Source organism: Ovis aries, chromosome 20 (assembly GCF_016772045.2).
Source record: "Ovis aries strain OAR_USU_Benz2616 breed Rambouillet chromosome 20, ARS-UI_Ramb_v3.0, whole genome shotgun sequence".
Classification (NCBI taxonomy): domain Eukaryota; kingdom Metazoa; phylum Chordata; class Mammalia; order Artiodactyla; family Bovidae; genus Ovis; species Ovis aries.
In genome coordinates this window covers 29,084,028-29,107,633 of record NC_056073.1, presented here as the reverse complement: position 1 = coordinate 29,107,633, position 23,606 = coordinate 29,084,028, and the positions used below count along the sequence as shown (strand labels likewise).

Genomic DNA, 23,606 nt, shown 5'->3' with positions numbered 1-23,606 from the left:
GCTTTTCAGAAGGTAGCGCATCTCCACAGGTGCTGGTTATAGCAAACAGAACTTCTGCAAAGTCCAGATTCAGTTGCCCTGTCTTCGCAGGACAGTTTTCAGGGGAAACGAGCTGGGCTGGCAGTCAGGCCCTTACCCTTGTTCTGCGTGGCTCTGGCTTCCAAACTTTGGATATTTTAGACGCGAATTAAACCACAGTTCCATCTTCTTTTGAGGCATTGTGATTCCGATAATTTTTTTTCTTGCAATAAAGTTGGTAGACCTTTTGTTGAAAGGGGCGGTACAGTTGCCTCCTTAGCGCAGTAGGCAGCGCGTCAGTCTCATAATCTGAAGGTCCTGAGTTCGAACCTCAGAGGGGGCAACGTGTAGTTTTAGTTTTTTGTTTTCTTCTCCTTCCGTAGCTTTTAAAAAACAAAACAAAACACAAAACAAAAACGAGGAAATTTGCTTTGATGAAACAGAACGGGTAATTTTCTTTTACAGAACCGTGTAATATTCAGACACAAAATAGTAATTTCAGTAAGATTACTCCAAAATTCTTGTTCCAGCTGTAGACCTTGACTGATGACATAGGGGCTAAGGGATACCACACTGTATCCAGCAGAAGATGCTCCTGATCTCATGGAGTTTATTTGCTGTGTTTGAGTGGGACATGACAGACAAGACAAATCTGGATTTTTAACAGCAGCCTCAGGAGATCTGATCTGAATGCAATCAGCTGAACACGTTTTTGGAATCCTTCAGCACATATGCAGTTATCTCATGTTGACAATTGTGGAGAAGGTCACTTCCTTTCAATATTCTGATCACTCAGAGTTTGCCTGCTGCTGCTGGTGGCAGAACCCTCAGGTATTCACAAGGCAGATCAAAATCAGAGCAAACACTCCATGCTTTCCAGAGAATTCGCAAAAGATTCCAAGCGCCCTTTCCTATTCTCTTATTTCTGCCTCTCCCAGTAAATTGCTTTTTAGGGCAATGAGTTACAGAGAGAAATGATTTTGACACTGCTTCCTCTCTAGGTCCCAATGAAGAGTCTGGGCCCAAGTGTTCCCAGGACTGCCATTCCCCAGCACTGCCACACAGTCAGTCAGTAGGCCAAGCCTATCATCTCTTGTCCCATGCCGCCACATTCTTTATGTGAAACCAGCATGCTCTATTTGAAATTATCTCTGACCATGTTGTTCCTCCCTGCTTAAAATCCCCAATGACTTTATATTGTTGCAAGAATGAAGTCTGTATGATGCATTCCTAGCCATAACCTCTGAGCCTGTCAGTCTCTGTTCTGTCTCTCTCTTTCTGTTCAACTTGCCCCCACTTTTATCAATACTGTCCCAAGAAGAGATCTGCACATAAGTACAACAGGCCTTCATTAAGTTCTCAAAGTGTTCTGCTCTTTGCACTTCCTGGAATGTGGGAGCCACATTTTTGTCTAGTTTATTACTATAAACTTTACAGTACAAAGCCTTTGACTCTCAGTTTAAACATTGTGGTCTGGGAAAATTCTTCTCTGACCCCCTGGAAGAGGTCACCTCCCCTTATAATCAATCCACTGTCTTGGAGATCTGGGGACAGGGGGCACTTTATTGTGCAGACTTTAATTTTTCTACCTCTATCCTTTATCCTAACTTAAGTCTAGTAATGTTTTTCTTTTTATCTTATTACAGTGAAATTGTGTAGACCACCTCAAATCTATTTTGAATAGTGGCATGAATAAATACATAATTGGAAGTGTACCTCCTATCATCATGTTAAATGCAACCTTTGAGGAAGAAATTTCTGTTGCAGGATTTGAGGGAGGAAAGTAGATGAGAGATTAAGTAATTTATCTAAGGTAGCATGACCAAACGATTAAATATGATATTCTAATTCATGTAGTTTACAATAAAAATAATAATGATAATAACACTTACCTTTCACCTAACCATTAGCAAATCCCAGACACTATTCCAAGAGTTTACTTGTATTGAAAGGAAAGTGAAGTCGCTCAGTCGTGCCTGACTCTTTGCAACCCCATGAACTGTAGCCCACCAGGCTCCTCCATCCGTGGAATTTTCTAGGCAAGAGTACTGGAGTGGGTTGTTCATTTAATTTGGAAACTCAGGTCATGAGATTATATGTTTGTTTCTCTACACATCTCAGTAAGCTGTACTTTTTCTTAAGCACATTTATCACAGTAACCAAACATTTATTATGTAATTCATCATTTACAAGGCTGACTCACTTTTAAAGAGTAAACTCCACTAGGGCAGAGGTGGTGGCCTTCCACTCTATAAGCCGAGGGCAAAGCTGTTTGCTCAAAATTAGTTCTTAGAGCCTACTTATTGAGGGCTTGTGTGTGTGTGTGTGTGTGCTAGGCATTCTTAAGGGTTAGGGGGAGACTTGGAGCTCAAATTTTGAAGATGAAGGACAAGATGGTCCAGGTGATATCTCTAGTTTTATACAACATTTAGAAAAAGTTGGTTACTATCTCTCAGGTATGAGAATTATGTTTTTTGTCATGACCTGGGGACAGAAGTAGTTGTGAGCCCTATTCAAGGTTGCGAAGATAGACTTAGGAATAAAGATAAAGGAGTATGAACAAAATTAAACTTTGTACTTTAAAGTCCGTGTACTTTACTTTTTCCACATTAGGATAGTTAGGAAACAAGCTACAGCTAAGGGAGCCCGGATAGCTCAGTCGGTAGAGCATCAGACTTTTAATCTGAGGGTCCAGGGTTCAAGTCCCTGTTCGGGCGCTTTCCTAGGCTTTTGGTATCCAGCTCTGACTCCACCTCCGCGTGTATTTCTGCGGAGGAAAAGTGTAACTGACTCAAGCTAAACGCCGAGCTGAATATATGGGATGATTACATCGGAACGGTCGCAGCTAACATTTAAGAAGAATCTTGGCCTTGTACCAGAACAAAAAAATTTCCTAAAAATGAAGTAAGAGTTGGTTGATAATGGATGGCTGAGAAGGCATTTCTGGACTGTAAAGCTCCGTAAGGGTAAGAAGAATATCTACCTGATAATGTGGCCATATTTAGAAAAATATCATACTAGGGTCAGAATTCTATTGTTTTGAGGGGCTTGGCTTGACTGTTTCGGTGGTGAGTGCACTGGACCATCCTTGCCTGATATCATAGTCATTAACATTTTTTTTCCAACTGTGGGTTTATTTCAAAATTATGAAGATTTATATATTATTTTTTATTACATACAATAAAGCAGTTTAGCTTACAGTAAAAGCTTCCACATTTAAAGTTTTTATTTTAAAAACATATTTAAAAAATGTAGACTCTTAAAAACCACCAAAAAAGCTGAATATATCTTGCAGTGTACGTTCATCCTTAAATATTCACATCTCAAATGCTGTTTAGAAAAAAGATTTAAAAACTGGCTAAAAATCATTTACACTTGGCAATGATTAAAATCTCGTCGTCTCTGACAGAGCGTATTAACGGCACATAATGAATTTTCTGTCACAAGCATTTAACAGTTTAATGGGTACGTAGTTTTACCAGTATACAAAATGGGCTTAAATGGTCGGTGCAGTTGTTCTGGAGTGATCACTGTATCAGGAAAAGGACACCGCACCAAAAACAGAACATCAACTTTAAAAAGGTCTTTTCAAACAGTTTCCTTATTTTCAAACAGCTTTCAGCTCAGGAGAGAAGAACAGCACTTAATTACTGCATCCCTTGCGTATGGGATGTATGACAGACTATACCTGCAATATGCAGAATAACACAGCCAGCCCCTTCTTATGCCACCAAAGGGCAGCGCACAGGGTGAGCACGAAACACAGGTGCATAATAATTGTTGCAAGCAGTCTCGTTGTTTCAAATATTTTCTTCAGTTGTTTCACGGGTCCCATTAAAAAGTATGTACTGGCTAATGCAACAATATTTCCAAAGGTATAAAACACTGCAAAAAGCTTTATGCCTCCAGAGAGCCGCAACAACCCAGTTCCAAGGATGGAGAAGAAGATGCCACTGAGGAAGCATATAGCAAACCACTTCAGCCTGGTGTTGAAACTAACCGTCGAGGCATCAAGCACCTGCGCGGTCAGGCCCTGCTCCTCATCGTCCTGGCCACCTAGGACCCGCTGCAGCTTCTCCATGGCCGCGGCAGCGGTGATCGGCCCGCCCCTCTCTCGGCCCCTAGTCATTAATATTTTATACTTCCATTACTCTGATTACAAGTGCATAGAGCAATCTTCAAATATTGGTTGCTTTCCACTATAGAGTTTATTTTGCATGAGAAAGAATATGCTGATCAAACATCAATATGGCTATAATATGTTTATACTCTGGCTTGGAATTTCTCTAATATTTGGCTATTGTGATCAGTCCTGCAAGTCTGAAGAAATCAGTGAATTAAAAAACAGCTTCTAATTGTATAAAGGAGAGGAACAGATTCAGAATAGTGGTGGCTCCAGTGAGAATCAAAATTCTCTAAGGAACTGCCTAACAGCCATACAATCCAGTCCTTTGGCCTCTCTGCAATCCTTAACTGCATTGCTTAAACTGTAGCAGATGTAGGCTCCTGGAATCGGAGACTGAGGCTCAAGAGGACATGGTCAAAATGTTCCCCAGGATACAGCTCTTCCATTCTGCACCAGAATGAACTGTTAAGAGAACTACACTGAAATATAGACTGTCTGAGGTCCGGATAGTTATCAGGAGAAGCCTTAGTATTGTGCTCTCTTTTTCCAGCACAGACTAAGCCAGAGAACTGTAGGATGAATTTCAGTAGGTAGGGCTTCTTGTGGGGATTATTGCAAAAATCCAAATTTGATGTGTTGATTGCCTGGAGTTGCAAAGAGTCGGACATGACTGAGGGACTGAACTGAACTGAACTGAATATAGTGATAGAGAATGTTGGAAATGCTCTCGGGGTCTCAGCAATAAGACACACAATCGAAAATGGCTCAGCAAGGCAGTTTACTTCTGCAGAAGGGAGTCCTACAGACTAAGGTCTGGAGGCAAACACACTGAGTCCACACGGTTTTTATCCCAAAGACATGGTTTCCCTCCTTTTGCTCCTCATAGGTCGTGGACCAGAGTTAAAATCTTTCCTGGAGATCACCTAAGTTTTTATCGGACAATTGGTCTCCATGAGGGCCACGAGTAGCACTTGTTAAGTTCCTGATTGGAGGATTTATATTAACTACTTACCCCATTCTTTTAGTTCTTTGTGCATGTCCAGGATAAAGCCGGTAAAATTAGCCTGCCAAAATGTTCTTATGAGGAAGGAGAATCAAGAAGTGAAAAGAACAGAGGATTGGCAACAAGCCTCCATTTTAGGAATCTTTTGTACAAGCTGGCTATATACCTTTGTGTTCAACTATTCTAAGAATGAATCACTTCTTTATTTTTTATAACTTCTCCTTTGACAGAAAAAAAGTTTCTTACAGGGAATGTGGCAAACACACACACACAAACAAAAACAGCAACATTTAATATGCTAATTAATTCACTGGCTTATTTGACAAGTGTTTATTGCAGAAGGGAAAGGCTACCCACTCCAGTGTTCTGGCCTAGAGAATTCCATGGACTATACAGTCCATGGGGTTGCAAAGAGTTGAACACGGCTGAGCGACTTTCACTTTTATTGTTTGTCAGATGCTGTGCTAGGCACTGGAAATACAAGAGTGGATGAAACACACTTTCTTATAAGGACACCAGCCACTGAATTTAAGGTACTCCCCCCACCCCCAATTCAGTATGACCTCATGTTAGTTTAACTAATTACATGTGTGCTAAGTTGCTTCAGTCGTGTCCAACTCTGGGCGACCCTATGGACTGTAGGCCACCAGGCTTCTCTGTATTCTCTCCAGGCAAGATTACTGGAGTGGGTTGCTCTGCCCTCCTCCAGGGAATCTTCCTGATCCAGGGATCCAACCCTCCTTTCCTAGGTCTCTGGTGTTGACAGGCGGGTTCTCTACCACTAGCGACACCTGGCAAGCCCAATTACATCAGGCAAGCCCAATACAACTGCAAAGACTCTAATTCCAATAAGGTCCTTTTCGGGGGTTTTGGGTGGGGATGTTTTTGTGGAACACTATACCGTGGGCTTCCTGGTGGCTCAGTGGTAATGAATCTGCCTGCCATTGTAGGAGAGGCAGGCTGGATTCCTGGGTCAGAGAGATCTCCTGGATAAGGAAATGGTAACCCAGTCCAGTATTCTTGCCTGGGAAATTCCATGGACAAAGCCTGGCAGGGTACAGGCCATGAGGTCACAAAAGAGTAAGACATGATTTATCTACTAAAGAACAACAACAATTTACTGTAGTACAGGTGGGAAACCAGTTAGAACCAGATTAGATAGGGAGGCCAGGGCAAGGAGACGGCATATATATTTGAAGAGGAAACAACTTACTGAGAAAACTGAATATCAGATTTTAATATATCTGTACTTTTTTTTTTCAATAAATTAGAGTGCACCAATAGGATACTGCTTCAAAAAGGAATAGTAATCAGAGGAATTTGGATAAGAGGTTGTCCATTGGAAAGAAATGAAGAAAACAAGTCACTACACATAAAGAGGCACATGTCTGCATATTTTCGTACCTACCAATTGGGAGGAAGATAAAGTTTAATCTTAACCTCTTCGAGGGCACTTTCAGCTCAACGGCCAGGAAGCAGACTTTGACGAGAGGCTGTAACTTTTTGACGCCTGAGGGAAAAAGTTTGCTGCCCCCTCTGAGGTTCGAACTCAGGACCTTCAGATTATGAGACTGACGCGCTGCCTACTGCGCTAAGGAGGCAGGTGGTGGCGTTTGCTCATTAAAGATCTTTAACACTGGATTTTACTTTGCTTAAACTTTGGTCTTGCTGTACATTTCCCTCACTTAAATTTGGAAATGCAAAGCTGTTCTGCACAAGTGCAATAGCTTCTACAACCTGAGTCAGGTGAGGATTGTCGCTGTTGATCTCACTCGTTCTGGACTGATGACCTCCACTTCTCACAACCGAAAGAAAATTTCCTTAACGTCTTGCCCAGAAACCTGCACTAAAACTACACCGGCGTCCATCCCTGTGGTCTCTAGAGAAAAGGAAAACTGCCCACTTCCTTTCTCATGATCCCTCTTTCCTTCAATACCCGATTCTTCTGCATCCGTATTTTGAACACTTTCAAGTGTTCACTGTCTTAAATAACAAAACACTTCTTTGACTCGGCGCCTCGGTCTCAAGCCGTCGCTCTATTTCGTTTGCTCCTTCGCAGGCAAATTTCCCAGAAAGCGGTTTGCCCTCATTTTTAAACACCTCCCCCAGTCCCATCAGTTTTTCAACGGACTACAATCTTCCCCGACCACTGCTCCGTCCAGAGGAAGCCCGTCCGGACTATGTGGCACTTGATGGTTCAAAGAGTAAGGTGTCCTTGCTGCAAAGTCTGCAAAATCTGATGGTATAAGAGTTGTAGTTACAGAAACAAGAATAGGTGAAAAGCCTGGTTTACTGACTGTATTGGAGAAGGAAATGGCAACCCACTGGAGTATTCTTGCCTGGGGACAGAGAAGCCTGACGGGCTACAGGCCATGGGGTCGCACAGAGATGGACACGACCGACGACTAACACTTTCACTTGGTTTGCAGGGAAAGTCTCGGGAAAGCCCCACCTCCCGGGAAACCTCTTCCCCAGTTGAGAAAAGTCAGTGTTTTCGGGGTTCAGAGATGGGCTACGGACGGTTGGGGAAAGGACAAAAAATCCTATTACAACTTTATAGCGCCGGGGTTCCCCACCCCGGAAGGCGGAAAACAACATTGATTTACCGTCAAATGGATGCGGCACGTCTTTCTCAGCTTCTGTAGTTGCAGTCGCAGTTTCCCCCTGGCCGCTGATAAGGGCAATCGTAATTTCTCGTTCGCAACAATGGGCGGTCCATTGTTGCACACCCTCTGAGTGCTGTGGCTTAAATAGGCAAAATAAGCGATCCGTAGTCGTGGGCGTCAACAGTTTGGCTGTGCCTGTAGATGAACTGTTGTGCTTTTTGTCCAAATAGTGTTAGCTTTGTGTTTAACATTGTGGATATTATGACCATATTTTCTAAGAGTCTAGATAATGAAAGTGGGAACAAACGAACTCCCGTGGGAATTCCAGCATGACCCAGATCACTGAAAAAGTCTAAATGACTGTTTGAAGAACACATATAACTGGATTAGGGAGGTAAATTACCGAAGCAACTGCACAGTATGCAGAAAAAGATTTGGATTTGAGCATGGTGAAAAAGGAGGTGTGAAAGTACATGGGGAGACTGAATCTCCCAAATCTGGGTTTAGACGGGCAAGAACTTTCCAATCAGGTTTTCTTGTCTCCAAATGACACCAGTGCTCATTCAGAAATAGAGTTGGGTATAACACTTGAAAAGTCTGATTCAGAGGTTGCAATGGCACCCCACTCCAGTACTCTTGCCTGGAAAATCCCATGGATGGAGAAGCCTGGTGGGCTGCAGTCAAAGGGGTCGCTAAGAGTCGGACATGACTGAGCGACTTCACTTTGGCTTTTCACTTTCATGCATTGGAGAAGGAAATGGCAACCCACTCCAGTGTTCTTGCCTGGAGAATCCCAGGGACGAGGGAGCCTGGTGGGCTGCCGTCTATGGGGTCGCACAGAGTCGGACACGACTGAAGCGACTTAGCAGCGGTTGCAACCGGGAGGCAAACAAAAAGGTAAATTTCGATACCATGTATTGGTCTCTTGCAACATGGAGCTGATTCTGTCTGATGAGCTTGCTGTCTACAATATAACAACTTCAAGTGCTGTGTCAAAATGCAGTGACCAAAAGCTGTTTCCCTAGCTCCTAGGACTTCACGTGAAACATAGTGTCGAAAATCATCTTCTTGATTTGTATGTAGATTTAAGAAAACTGCTACATACTTAAATGATTGTTGATGTCTTGTTTAACTACAAACTAGGTCTTATTCATCTATCTGCACAATTTGCAGAGGTGCAAATGTGAATTTTGGCAAATTCTATTAAGCCTTACCGAAGAATATGAAAAAGGTCTTATCTGCTAAATGTCCTGCACTCCGTGTGCATATAGCATTGCTTTAAAAGACTGGCTTGTTTACTCATGATGTTGAGGTTTTCATGGTTTATTGAAGTTTATACTCAGTTTTATTTTCTTCAAAATGTGCAGAAGCACTTACTGAGATTTTTAACCTTATACAAATGCAATGAGATAAACTCTTTGGGCCTCCAACGTGGCTGTCATTGTTGCTGGCCATAGAAAATATGCTAAAGTTTGGCCTGCTGTAAAATCTTTATTTTCAAAGAATGGGATAAGAAGAATGTACTTCTCTAATTTGGAAATGCTTTAAGGATGGGAATGGAAAAAAGTACTACAGTAAAACAGCAATGTATATGCTCTTTCTCCAGTATTGTTTGATGTTATGTTGATCGTGACAAAACTCATACACTGAAAAAAATGATTCATTTTGTGGGAAATACGACTACTTAAGAATGAAATAATAATAATACCAGAAAGGGGCAGCCAAATAGCAAGAAAAACAGAATTTTCTTATTTGCTAAAAGTACTGCTACTGCTGCTAAGTCACTTCAGTCGTGTCCAACTCTGTGTGACCCCACAGATGGCAGCCCACCAGGCTCCCCCGTCCCTGGGATTCTCCAGGCAAGAACACTGGAGTGGGTTGCCATTTCCTTTTCCAATGCATGAAAGTGAAAAGTGAAAGTGAAGTTGCTCAGTTGTGTCTGACTCTTAGCAACCCCATGGACTGTAGCCTACCAGGCTCCTCCACCCATGGGATTTTCCAGGCAAGAGTGGGGAGTGGGGTGCCATCACCTTCTCCTACAATATAACTTATTTGGAATCCAAGTTTTATTTCACACATTTTAATTACTGCTATGATTATTTATCAAGATTAAAAGAACTGGAGAAGTAGCAGGTGTGGGGATGGGTAGGAAATCAAGAGACCTTTGAACATACGAAGTCTGTGATGCCTTTTGAACATTCAGTGGAAATGTCAGTCATGTAAATGGATCTGCTTAATGGAGAGACGGGGTTGAAAATTAAAGTTTGGGAATCATCAGGGTGTAGGTGGTGTTTAAAGTCAGGTGATCAGGTGAGCTCATGAAGGGAGAAGATAAATGCGGGGAATACATGAGGACTCAGTAGGGACTTTAGAGAACTCCATAATTTAGAGACTGGGAAGAGGAGGAAATAGAGAAGGACCTTTGAGGTAAAGTTCAAGTCTGTGACATTGAAGATAAGGCTCACACTGTGTCCTCATTATCTACTAATATGTAACAAAGAGTTCCAAAACACAGTGGCTTGTGATATGCAGAATAATGGCCATTCTAAAGGCATTCTCTAATCCCTGCAACCTGTAAATGTTATCTTCCATAGTAAGAGGTACTTTTCAGATGTGATTCAGGACCATGAGATGGGGAGATGATCCCAATCACGAGTCCTTAGAAGTGGGGTGGGGGAAAAGAAGAGTAAAGAGATATGATTTTGAGAAGGACTTCGACCCATCATTCACGGCTTTGAAGAGCCAAGGAAGGCAGCAGCCTTTAGAAGCTAGGAGTGTCCATTAGCTTATAGCCAGCAGACAACAGAGACTTCAGTCCTACCACTGCAAAAAACAAACTCTGTGAAACAGGAATCAGATTCTCCCCTTGAGCCTCCAGAACGGAATGCAGACTGCCAATACCTTGCCCTCACTTCTTCTTCCTTTTTAATTGTTCTATTTTATTATTGGAGACACAGCATATGGGATCTTAGTTCCCCAACCAGGTGTTGAATCCATGCTCCCTTCATTGGGAGCTCAGAGTCTTAGCCACTGGACCACAGCGAAGTCCCCAAATGTATCACTTATGACCTGCAAAATTCTAAGATAATAAATTTGTGTTGTTTCAAGCCACTACATTCGCTGTGATAGCAGTAGAAAACCACTTAATTATCTCTCTTGATTCTGTTGGTTGACTGGGTTCATCTGGGCAACTCTGTTCCATGTGATGTCAGCAGGAACTTCGATCCTCTGAAGACTTGATTGGGCTGAGTTGTTCAAGATGGACAGCTCATGTGATGGGTGTTGGCAGCTGGTGTTTATGATCTGCTAGGAGTTTCGTTGAGACTGTTGCCCAGAGTGCCTGACTGTGGCCTTTCCATGTGGCTGGGTTCTGAAAAGGAGCTTCTCAGGTTGAGCATTTCAAGAAACCTCATCAGAAGCTGCTGGGGTTCTTATGACTCAGATGGGCCTAGAATGGGCAAAATGTCATTTCAATGAAATTCTACTAGGTCAGCCAAGATTCATTGTGAAAATGTGCTACACAAAGGTGTGATTACTGAGAGACCTGCTACACTGGGGTCGGTTTTGGGAGACTAACTACCACATAAGCTAATTTTTTTTTTTCATCTGCAACATCATCTTAGTCTTATTCTCTGGCCTGTACATTGTTGATGCTCTGCTCAGGTCTACTTGAACTTGGAACTAGGGATTTTGACACCTTTTCAGCTTTGTACCTGTCCGACTCTTTGTGAGCCCATGGACTGGTCCATGGGATTTTCCAGGCCAGAACACTGACCTTGCAGAAAGGCAATGGCACCCCACTCCAGTACTCTTGCCTGGAAAATCCCATGGACAGAGGAGCCTGTAAGGCTGCAGCCATGGGGTCACTAAGAGTCAGACACGACTGAGAGACTTCACTTTCTCTTTTCACTTTCATGCATTGGAGAAGGAAATGGCAACCCACTCCAGTGTTCTTGCCTGGAGAATCCCAGGGACAGGGGAGCCTGGTGGGCTGCCGTCTATGGCGTTGCACAGAGTCGGACACGACTGAAGTGACTTAGCAGCAGCAGTAGAACACTGACCTGTATAGTCCATGGGGTCGCAAAGAGTCGGACACGACTGAGCAACTTTCATCATTTCATCATCAGCTCTGTACCTGTTGATGCTTCATGAAAAGAATCTTTCCATGCCCTATGGATCTGACATAATTCCAACATGTGTGATTTTCCACCATGTCACCAAGCAGTTCTTTACACCAGCTGGGTGTCCTACAATTCAACTCAGTTCTAACACTATCTACCCAGAGATAATGTCAGATTTTATCAGTTAGGAGCTGGGTTCCGCAAGACTGCCCTCCACTTCAGATGCCAATCATGAGTCCAGGTTGTCAGCTGTGCATATGATCAACTGATTATAGATGAGAGTTTTTAAAAACTCCTCTTTGAGTTTGATTAATTTGCTAGATAAAAGAACTCAAAGAAACATTTTATGTATGAGTTTCAGTTCAGTTGCTCACTCATGTCCGACTCTTTGCGACCCCATGGACTGCAGAACCCCAGGCCTCCCTGTCCATCACCAACTCCCAGGCAAACCATTCCAGTGTTCTTGCCTGGAGAATCCCATGGACGGAGGAGCCTGGTAGGCTACAGTCCATGGGGTCGCAAAGAGTCAGACACGACTAAGCGACTTCACTTTCACTTTTCATGTTCATCAAGTCGGTGATGCCACCCAGCCATCTCATCCTCTGTCGTCCCTTTCTCCTCCCACCTTCAATCTTTCCTAGCATCAGGGTCTTTTCAAATGAGTCAGTTCTTCACATCAGTTAGTCAAAGTATTGGAGTTTCAGCTTCAGCATCAGTCCTTCCAATGAATATTCAGAACTGATTTCCTTTAGGATGGACTGGTTGGATCTCCTTGCAGTCCAAGGGACTCTCAAGAGTCTTCTCCAACACCACAGTTCAAAAGCATCAGTTCTTCAGTGCTCAGCTTTCTTTGTAGCCCAACTCTCACATCCATCCATGACTACTGAAAAAACCATAGCTTTGACTAGATGGACCTTTGTTGGCAAAATAATGTCTCTGCTTTTTAATATGCTGTATAGGTTGGTTTAACTTTTCTTTCTTTTAATTTCATGGCTGCAGTCACCATCTGCAGTGATTTTGGAGCCCCCCAAAATAAAGTCTATCACTGTTTTCACTGCATCTGTCTGCCAAGAAGTGATGGGACCAGATGCCATGATCTTAGTTTTCTGAATGTTGAGCTTGTATGAGCTTACTGACTTATTATAAGGGGCTATCACTCTGGAATAATTAGAAGGGAGAGTTGCAAAGGGCAAGGTATGGGCAAAGGGAACATGGAACTTCCATTCCTTCTCTGAGCTGGTCACAGTCCTCACATTTCCAGCCCCAAACGCTTCAAACTCTGTCCTCTTTTTTTTTTTTTTAATTTTTAAAAATGATGCTTCATTATATAGGCTCTATTATTAAATCATAGGCCACCAGTAATTTAACTGACTCAATGGACATGAGTTTTAGCAAGCTCCAGGAGCTGGTGATGGACAGGGAAGCCTGGCGTGCTGCAGTCCATGCACAAAGAGTCAGACACGACTGAGGAACTGAACTGAAATGAACTAGCTCCTCTCCTCTCCCTGGAGGTGAAGGTGGGACAGAGAGTTTCAACCCTTCAATCAGATTAGTTTCCTTAGCAATCTGATCCCTCCAAGTTAGTTGTTCCAAAATTCCCTCATTAATATAACAAAAGGCACCTTTATGGCTCTCATCAATTAGGAAAGTCCTAGGGTTTCAGAAACTGTGTGTCCTGTGAGGAAGACCCAACAATATTTATTATAAATCTTTTTTTAAAATTTTTTATTTTTACTTTATTTTACTTTACAATACTGTTATTATAAATCTTGATTTCACCTTCCTTACCTGCCTAATCGTAGCTCATCTTTAAGACACATTTCAGCTATCATCTCCTCCAGTAAATCCTTCCCATCTTTAGGTTAGGTGCCTGGATTGATGATGTCCTCTACACAAAATCCTGCCCTTACATCTATGGAATAATACAATTTTTAATTCTCGCTGATTTTTTTTTTTTTAATCAGGCCACAAGCTCCTCAGAAGAGTGCATTTTGTGCTCACTGATTCCCCAGATGGACAGCACAAAGAGGGGTCTCAGTAAATGTTGGCTGACAGAGCAGTAATTGAACAGTTCTCTACATTTATTATTATCTCTGTAAAAAATCTGCCTGCAATCCAAGAGGTCTGGGTTCCATCACTGGGGCAGGAAGATCCCCTGGGGAAGGAAATGGCAACCCCCTCCAGTATTCTTGCCTGGAGAAATCGTGGAGAGAGGAGCCTGGCGGGCTGCAGTCCATGGGGTCGCAGAGTCGGACACGATTAAGCAACTAACACACATACTGCTTTCATTTATTACTTACCGCAAAGCAGCAAACAAATGCATCCAACATGCTACTGTACATATGTCAAGGTTTCAAGCAGGCAAAAAATTATGCATGCAGGAGGGCGGGAACTAAAAAGGGTGCGGGGTTGGGGGTAGTGGGATGGATGCCTACGATCGTTCGGGAGGGCACAACAATGGGTATCTTTTATTTTTCTCTATAATGTTCTAATATAAAGTTGTCTCTGTTAAATAAGTGTAGAACCATCCGGTTCCAAAGCGTCAACAACTTTGTCATTTGCCGCACGGGCCGCTGATTGGCCACACCTGGGAGTTTCTTAGAAATGAAGAATCTCAGGGCTCACCCCCAGATCCACAGCATTACAACCTGCATTTTGGCGAGATCCCTCTGTGATTTTGTACGCGCATTGAAATTTGCGAAGAAAGCTCAACGCTCATTCTCTGATAAATTTACGGCCGTTTATGCAAAGATTCCCAGGACAACACAATAATAAGAAGCGTATTCACATCTCTGCCCTTGCTTTCTGCGTCTCTTGAGCCCTTTCTAGCAATCTTGAGGAGGTAGTGGGCTGGGAACAGGGGAGTCGCCGCTCGGGTCCCGCCGCGCATCACTGCAGGGTAGCCGGCCGCAGCCTCCAGGCCCGCGGCGCCTCGTTTCCCCGCGCCGGGCTCGGTGGCGCGCGCCTGTAATCCCAGCTTCTTGGGAGGCTGAGGCCGGCGGATCGTGGGTGCCCGGGGGTTCGGGACTCCGGCGCTGTGTAGAGCGGGCGTCCGCACTGGGCCCGGCACCAACATGGGGCTCCCGGGGGAGCCCGGGGGTACCAGGTTGTCTAAGGAGGGGGGGACCCGGCCCAGGCCGGACACGGAGCAGGTCAAACTCCCCGTGTTGGGCGGCGGTGGGACCGCGCCTGCGAGCCGTGCCTGGAGTTCTGCCCGGACATCCAACGAGACCCGGTCTCTTTTGTTTATCTTCCCTTTACAGGATTCTATCTTAAAAAAAAAAAAATCATTTTTTCCTCAGCATTATTCTCGCACATGGCCAACCACCTGACTTCAGGGCGGTGCGCATACTGCTGTTAAAAGATAAACTGAGGCATTTTAAATTAAAAAAAAGATTTCATTTGAGCAAAAATCGATGCCAATGGAGCAGCATCCAACCTAGCGGATAGGAAGGAGCTCCGAGGAGCTGTATAAAATGGAAGGCTCTAGTAGACAGAAGTGAGCAGGAACAAGGAAGTTATATTAGGGAAAAAAGATGATTAGTAATTACTAAATTTCTTTCCTTTGGGGATGGCAGGAGCTAGATTATCTAACTAATACTGATCAGGTAATTCCTGATTGACTGGTTTTACATTACATTTCCAGGTGGGCAAAAATGCTAATTAAGTCTGGGCTTGGTGACAACGAGGCTTAGCATAAATGACTCCATTTTGGGCCTGCCTTTTTTTTTTTTTTAACATTACCTGTTTGCTTTATCTTTAGATGTTGCACACAGGGGTAGGGTGGTACAGTCAGGCATACTGGAAGAAAGTCTTCTTAATGATTTATTATCCTGGGGATTTCTCCACTCTGCAATCGGCCTTCCCCAAAACAGTAAGGCTATATTGCATTTTGTAAATACTGCTTCATTATATTGCATTACCTGACAAGCGTATAATCCAAGACAGGTCTGAACTTCAGGAACTTCTCACTCAAAAACCTGTACACAAAAGTTCTTCCTCGACTGGACAGAAGACCTGAAGAGACATTTCACCAAAGCAGATATATAGATGGCAAATACACACTCGAAAAAGTTTTCAACATCATTAGCCACTAGGGAAGTGCAAATTACAACCACAATGAATTGTTACTAGATACATATCAGAAGAGCTACAATAAAACTAGTAACAACGCCAAAGGTTGATGAGGCTATATATGTTGCTGATAGGAATGTAAAATGGTGCAGCCACTCTGGGAAACACTTTGTCAGTTTCTTTAAAAACTAAATATGCAAGTACCATGCTACCCAACAGTTGCACTGCTGAACATACATCCCAGAGAAATGATGACTGATGTTTACATAAAAACTGTTTTATGTAAGTGTTTTTAAGTGTTTACAGTATATTTATTCATACTGGTAGAAACCTGGAAACAACCCAAATGTCCTTCAGTGGAGAATGTTCAAACTGTGGTGAATAATATACAGAATACTATTCAGTAATAAGAAGGAATGAACTATGAAAGATTCAACAACTTGGATGAATCTCCAGAAAATTACAGTGAGTGCAAAAGCCAGTCCCAATAGATTATATTGTATATATGGTTCTATTTATATAACATTCTTGAAATTGCAAAGTTGTAGAAATGGAAAGCAGATTAGTGGTTGCCAGATGTTGGGGTGGGGGAAATAAGAGGTCAGCGGTTATAAACGGGCAACCTGAGTACCCTAGTGGTGATGGAAATGTTCTGTATCTTGACTTTATCAATATCAATACCCTGCTCCTGATATTGCATTATAATTTTCCAATGTGTCACCATTGGGGGCAACTCAGTAAAGCAAACATGAGATCTTTCTTCATTATTTCTTATAACTGAATGTGAACTTACAATCATCTAAAAGTTAAAAATGAATTTTAAAAAGACAGAGGTCAGAACACTGAGAAGTAGCCATTTCTAAAAAGAGTCCTTAGAAGTTGGGGAGAGGGAAGATGGAAACAGAGCAGCCAGAGAGTACAGAGGAGAAAATGTTCAAGAAAGTCGGTGTCATGAAGGAAGAGTTGTCAATAGTTTGCATTCTGCACAAAATTAAGTTTGGGGGGAAAAAAGCCAAAGCATTAGAAACTCGAGTGGCTGATGGTAATCCTTTCTTAGGATTGGAAGGCAGACATAAGCTGATGAGCAACTAAGGCAAGGAAGCTGAGACAAATACTCTTCCTGACACAAGTTTGGTGGTGAGTGGAAGGAAAGCCTCTGGGGGAGAAGCCTGAGGGCAAGACAGGAGGGCATGTGTTCTCTTCCTCTTGTCTAAGATGAGGATTAGGCATTTTATAGTCTGAAGAGAGGCAGGTAAGAGGGAGAGAGATCAAAGACCCAAGGGTAGAATGGAATTTAGGAGCAGGTTGTCAAAAGCTCAGCTGGAGTATTAACTAACCTTGTAAATGAGGGAAAACTTTTCCTCTGAGTAGGAAGAGGTTGGAATATGTGAAGAACCAGAAAATTAGGAGATAGGGGAAGAGGAAACCACAGGAGTATCATGACTCTTCTTTCTTTCAAGGCTCTGGCTCAGTTTACCACGCACCCTGCCCGCACTCTCTTCCAGCCAGGAGCTACCTCTTCAATTCAACTCAGATGACTTCATTTTCTAGGAAACTTTCTTCAGTTCTCCTGCCTTGCCTCTCTCTCTCTTCAGAATTACATAGGAGTCCACTTATTCAATAAATTTTTACTGAAGGAAAATGACGTCAAGAAAATTATGTAATTGATATTCCTCATATTAAATTTCCCTTTTTCATATCTACCTGGGATACTGGTCACCTTTGCATTAGAACCTGGCAGAGAATAAGATTAGGAAGAAAGGGGGAATCATTAAGTAGAAATGAATGGGAGAAAGTGGAGTCCCCTTGACTTTGGCTTACGGTTGCTGGAGTAATTCCATGGGGATGAAGAAGGTGTAGGTTTGAAGAAAGAGGTGCATAGCATAAATGGAACAGAATCCGAACCAAGAAAGAAGATATACACTAAATATTACAAAAAAGAAGGGAAAGTGGTTTTCCTTTAGCACATTTGGAACTACTTCCATTTAGAGAAATGTAGAAGTCCATCCTTGGAGAAGGAAATGGCAACCCACTCCAGTGTTCTTGCCTGGAGACTCCCAGGGATGGGGGAGCCTGGTGGGCTGCCGTCTATGGTGTCGCACAGAGTCGGACACGACTGAAGCGACTTAGCAGCAGCAGCAGAAGTCCATCCTTAGGTTTCTCCGACTGAAATAATCGTCTTTTTGCACAATCCCCTTGTGTCTTCCTTTACGAATTTGAGATTAAAAAAAAGTCGAGTATTTTTTTGGTTCTGTGTGTATTTTGTTTACATTAGTACATTCAATATTTTAATAAATATTAAAATGATTCGTTTGCCTGCCGAAACCCGGGATCGAACCAGGGACCTTTAGATCTTCAGTCTAACGCTCTCCCAACTGAGCTATTTCGGCTCCGCCCACACGGCTTTAAAATAATGTGTAATGACTTTATTCCCTGCCCTTTTAGTCACTACTTACTAAGAATTTGATAAACATTACGATAAGCCCTTTGAGGAAGTCAAAGATAAAATTTAAAAGGACTTCATCTTCTAATGGGTCACCAATTTATAAAGAGAAAGAGAAGACAATTACAAATTAATGTTTTAAGAACTGCCATAATGACTTCGTTAAATCTACAATTTATTTCTGAGTAAATCCACAGGTCTGGCGCAGGGAAAGAGACTCTATGAAGCTACATGCCCCGATTTCTTCTTCTTCGGCGTTGCCACGTCTTCCTCTTTTCCATATTTTATTGGTTGGTGCGGACGGGAAGTGAAGTCGCTCGGTCGTGTCCGACTCTTTGCGACCCCATGGACTGTAGCCTATTAGGCTTCTCTGTCCCTGGGATTTTCCAGGCAAGAGTGCTGGAGTGGACTGCCATTGGACGGGAGGTCCTGGTAAAAACGAAAGTGATCCTGTTACAGTGCCACTTCGTACCTACGAAGCATTAGCCTCGTAGGTTTTTCTTAACAGTTTTCTATCACCTTCCCTGGTGGTCTAGTGGTTAGGATTCGGCGCTCTCACCGCCGCGGCCCGGGTTCGATTCCCGGTCAGGGAATAGGTAGTCTGTTTTTGTTTTTATGCTACCAGTGTTCCCTCACAGTGGAAACTTTAGAAGTGTATGCAAGCTAACTTTTAATTTTCATATGAAACATTTTCAGTTTAGAAGCCCTGAAATGGTTTTGATATTCCAAGCTCAAAATGACAAATGATGTAAATTTCAATGGTTTACAAAGAATGAGTAAATGAGTTAGTTACTTGTCATTGATCAAAAAACTGTCCACTACTCCTAAATGCCTCCAAATTTTAATTTATTCGATTGGATGATCCAGTGAGAGGGAAATTTTGGAGGCAATTGATTAGCTTTAGGAGTTGATCGAGATTAGCACAACATAATGAAAAAACAGTTACGAATGAAGATGAAAGAAATCGAGAAGCTATTTTCTGGACGTTTGTCTTCACTGGTTGTGGGAGAGTTTCTGAATCCGGGAGAGCAGCTGGAATTTTGAAAAGCACTCTCTCTAGTGGATTTTCTAGTTTCACTGCTTTGGGAGAAGGGAGATCGCCGGAGAATTACTGGCACGGTAATTGAATCTTAGGCCTAGGCGAGCTCCAGACTGCCTGATCTCCCCAGCGTCTCCACCTCTCTTTTGCTACGAATTTGCAAACTGTCTGGGGTTTGCTAAGAAAGAAAGTAGGGGAAGGCTAGATCATTAAAGGAAAACTATCAAAAACTAAGAAACAGGCAAAGTATTGAGCATGTCTGAATGCGCACCTGAGAAATTTATTGATAACTACTTGAGGGAAAGCAGATCCTGTTAGTCTCCTGACTTTTGACAGTTTCATGCCTTTGTGATAACTAGCTTTTGTCTGACAGTACTGGGGCACGAATATTTGTTACTTGGTTTGTCTAAATAACAGTCACAGGTGTATTGCTTATTATTTCCTTCTCATTTCTTATAAAAGTTCAGTGCGCATTTGAACTTTCCACAAGTTTCCAGATAGAAATCATGGTGTCCCTGATCTTACTCTACAAACAGATGGTGTTTTTATGATCTTGTTAAATGAAACAGTAGCACTCTTTCTAACTAATTGCACATTTTCTGCTCTTTCCCAACCCCCAAATATAAATTCCCAAGTTTCAAAACCTCTTTGAGCTGGGACACTCCTTTGTTATTTTGTCAACAGTCTTCTTATGTTAATACATTTTAACACCTATGTAATATCAATTTATGTAAGAAATTTTATTTTTCTCCAAGCATAAAAGCAGTAGTTTGTCGAATTTCTTTATACTGAAGCTGTTGTGTTTTTTTGCTTAATGTTTCACAGGGAATCAACCTATAGGCCTGATGGCAAACACCTCTTGAACAACATCTTCTTTTAATGATGTCATATTTTGTCTCCTTTCTATGTAGCAAGAATCTTTTGCTTCATTTCTTTTTAATATCTGTTTTTTAGAGAGGAACTGTGTAGAACCCTTAAATGTGTTTGATGCTTTTCTAAATATTAATTTTTCCACATAAACTTAATTGGATTAGAGACAAAGGACTCTTCTTTGAAAGCTACCTGAATTTTCTTCTTCTGCATGGAGATCATTTCTCCTTCACTTCTTTCTCTCTGCTTCCATATCTCACTCCTTCATGAATCTCTGTCTTCCCTCCAGGAGAGGGCCTGTTGGAGGAAAGGGGTTGCAGGTTCAATCTTGACCCTGGCCCCCCTCCACCCAAACTTTCCCTATTACACTTCTCACCAGGTCTGTTTCACTCCAACATACATTCCTCAGTGCATTCATAAATTCTTCCAACCAGGCCTTTCCAGATCTATGCTAAGTTAGCTCTTTGAACTCAATGTGAAAGCAGCGCTCCTGCATTTACAACCCTGAGTTATAATTACCTGATGAATGTTTGCCTTCCCTGGTAGTTCTGAGGGTGAGGATAGCACTGGTCAAATGTTTCTACTGAATACTCAGTGTACAGCTTAGCACCCAGGTGCCCAGGAATAATACTTGTTGAATGAATGAGTGGGCTCTTGATGCCCAATCTTTGATATAGTCAGTTTATCTCAATTTATTTCTTCAATTTTCTTTTTTCCCCTTGTTAGTTTACCACGGAGGAATGCAAACCTCAAAAAGAGAAAACTGGTCTCTGAATTGATGCCTTTGATGGATCAAGATGATGCTGATGAAGTATTAAACTAGTTAGTACCTAGCAGGAGGATATCATTGCTCTTTGTCTTTGAGGGTTAACTTGTCACAAAGTGGTCAGTTCAGTTCAGTTCAGTCGCTCAGTCGTGTCTGACTCTTTGCGACCCCATGAATCGCGCAGCAGCCAGGCCTCCCTGTCCATCACCAACTCCCGGAGTTCACTCAGATTCACGTCCATTGAGTCAGTGATGCCATCCAGCCATCTCATCCTCTGTCGTCCCCTCCTCCTCCTGCCCCCAATTCTCCCCAGCATCAGAGTCTTTTCCAATGAGTCAGTTTCCATCAAATTATGTCCATACTGCCATTCAGAACTGGTGGGAGTATATATTAATAGTACTGATAGTGGAGGAGAGTCTACTGGTGTTGTGAGGGACCGAGAGGGAGAACCAGGGAGAGGGCTCGAAATGACACAGCAGATGAAAAAAGAGGCTCCTAACTTGGGATATATGGAGAAACTAGGGAAAGAAGCTCTAGGAAGAGTAGGGGGTCACTATGTTGCTTTTGCTCTATTGAGAATCCTTTTTCTTAGTGATTTTCCTAAGGTAATCTCCTTAGAAAAGAACACCTGGTAATTGCTAAAGTATTGCAGCTAAGGATAATGCATGCATGCATCCTAAGTCACTTCAGTCGTGTCTGACTCTTTAGGACACCAAGGACTGTAGCCCGCCAGGCTACTCCTGTCTATGGGATTCTCCAGGCATGAATACTGGAGTGGGTTGCCATGCCCTTCTCTAGGGGATCTTCCCGTTTCAGGGATGGAACCCGCGTCTCTTCATAGTTTTTATTCAGACCTTGGCGTTTCAAAATGAACCGCCCAATGCCTTTGGTCCTGGGGGCATTTCTGCAGAGACCGCGTTAGTCCTGAGAACTGGGCTCTCTGCTCCTTTCGTCGGGTTGTCTTTTCCCCCTAGCGTTCCCTCATCCAAAACCATTGCTGGACTGGCAGCTGTGTCGCGGCTGCGCTGAACATCATGGTCCACCGCGGACCTGCAACCCACACGACCACCTGCAGCTCTTTCCTCCAGGGTTGGTTACAAACGGGAGGGCGGCTCAGATCCCCTGGTTTCCTTTCCCGCTACTCTCAACTGTGGGGAAACAAGGTATCAGGGATCAGGCTGGGTGGTGGTTGAACGCCAGGCAGAAATTCTATGCCAATGTTGGTGAGGAGAACGCCAGATAAGTGTCCTAGGAGGGGAACGTGACGGAACCGAAAAGGGAAGACTATCACTCTTAGTGAAAATGAGGAAAGGCCACCAGCCGGAAGAGGTAGCGTGGCCGAGCGGTCTAAGGCGCTGGATTAAGGCTCCAGTCTCTTCGGGGGCGTGGGTTCGAATCCCACCGCTGCCAAGGTTGTTTTCTTTATTGTGAGACTGCCTGATGTTAGACGACTTTTCTTCATGCCCGAAGTGGGCAGTTCTAATATCCTACAAAGTCAGTGTTTATCTTCCCCCGTTTTACCCAAGGGTCATAGGTAACTACCCCAGAACAATGCTCAACGGAAAACATGCGCTCAAATAATCTATTAGTCTATACATTGTTGTTTAGTCTATCTATTTGAGCTGCCAGTATATTTTCGGCATCATTCTAGGCCCCGAGGATACAACAATAACACAAACAAAAAGTGCTTTGATGCATACAATCCTTATTACAAACAAATGACTGGATGTTAGATTCCTGGGAATGCCCTGCAATTCAATATAGATCCTTCCAGTGCCTTCGAGGGAATAATTTATACTCAAAATAGTCACTATCCGTTCTCCAGCTTCTCTCAGCTCACTTACTTAGTGTCCTTTAATTTGGAAATACTTATAGGATGGGAATGGAGAAAAGTATCAAAATCGTCTTTTTCGGCTTGTTTGAAAAATCTTTTCTTGACCCGAGGGCATACAAACATTTTCCGAAATTTACAACTATATAGCAGAGTCGTCTATCCTAATTTCCCTGGAAGAGGAAATGACAACCCACTCTACAATTTTTGTTTGGCAAATCCCATGGACAGAGGAGCCTGGTGGGCTACAGTCCCTGGGGTCTAAAAAGAGTCAGACACAACTGAGTGACTGAGCGTTCACCCCACTTTGCTGCTGCTGCTGCTAAGCCGCTTCAGTCGTGTCCGACTCTGTGCGACCCCATAGACCGCAGCCCACCAGGCTCCCCCATCCCTGGGATTCTCCACTCAAGAAGACTGGAGTGGGTTGCCATTTCCTTCTCCAATCATGAAAGTGAAAAGTGAAATTGAAGCCGCTCAGTCGAGTCTGACTCTTAGCACCCCCATGGACTGCAGCCTACCAGGCTCCTCCGTCCATGGGATTTTCCAGGCAAGAGTACTGGAGTGCGGGTGCCATTGCCTTCTCTGTCACCCCACTTTAGGATTCTTTGAAAATGTGCTGACTTTTCCACAGGTAAAATATCTGAAACTTCTTCAGTGTTTTTTCATGATGTTCATTTTCAGTGTTAAAGAAATATCAAAAGATTCCTGG

The 23,606-nt window shown here is 43.0% G+C and overlaps 1 protein-coding gene and 6 non-coding genes across 7 annotated transcripts; 4 read left to right on the top strand and 3 right to left on the bottom strand.

Annotated features, from left to right (window-relative positions):
• Positions 1–288: 288 nt before the first annotated feature.
• Positions 289–361, top strand: TRNAM-CAU (transfer RNA methionine (anticodon CAU)). The gene has a single exon. It is a non-coding gene; the product is annotated as a tRNA-Met (tRNA).
• A 2,301-nt stretch (positions 362–2,662) lies between these two features.
• Positions 2,663–2,735, top strand: TRNAK-UUU (transfer RNA lysine (anticodon UUU)). Its single transcript has one exon. It is a non-coding gene; the product is annotated as a tRNA-Lys (tRNA).
• An 876-nt stretch (positions 2,736–3,611) lies between these two features.
• Positions 3,612–7,843, bottom strand: LOC105603785 (vesicle transport protein SFT2A-like). Its single transcript, XM_042237149.2, has one exon. The coding sequence runs from the start codon at positions 4,145–4,147 to the stop codon at positions 3,701–3,703; it is 447 nt and encodes a 148-aa protein (XP_042093083.1). The 5' UTR covers positions 4,148–7,843; the 3' UTR covers positions 3,612–3,700.
• TRNAM-CAU (transfer RNA methionine (anticodon CAU)) lies at positions 6,676–6,748 on the bottom strand. The gene has a single exon. It is a non-coding gene; the product is annotated as a tRNA-Met (tRNA).
• A 10,422-nt stretch (positions 7,844–18,265) lies between the features above and the next one.
• Positions 18,266–18,338, bottom strand: TRNAF-GAA (transfer RNA phenylalanine (anticodon GAA)). The gene has a single exon. It is a non-coding gene; the product is annotated as a tRNA-Phe (tRNA).
• Positions 18,339–18,912: 574 nt separating this feature from the next.
• On the top strand, positions 18,913–18,984 carry TRNAE-CUC (transfer RNA glutamic acid (anticodon CUC)). The gene has a single exon. It is a non-coding gene; the product is annotated as a tRNA-Glu (tRNA).
• Positions 18,985–22,394: 3,410 nt separating this feature from the next.
• On the top strand, positions 22,395–22,476 carry TRNAL-AAG (transfer RNA leucine (anticodon AAG)). The gene has a single exon. It is a non-coding gene; the product is annotated as a tRNA-Leu (tRNA).
• Positions 22,477–23,606: the final 1,130 nt, after the last annotated feature.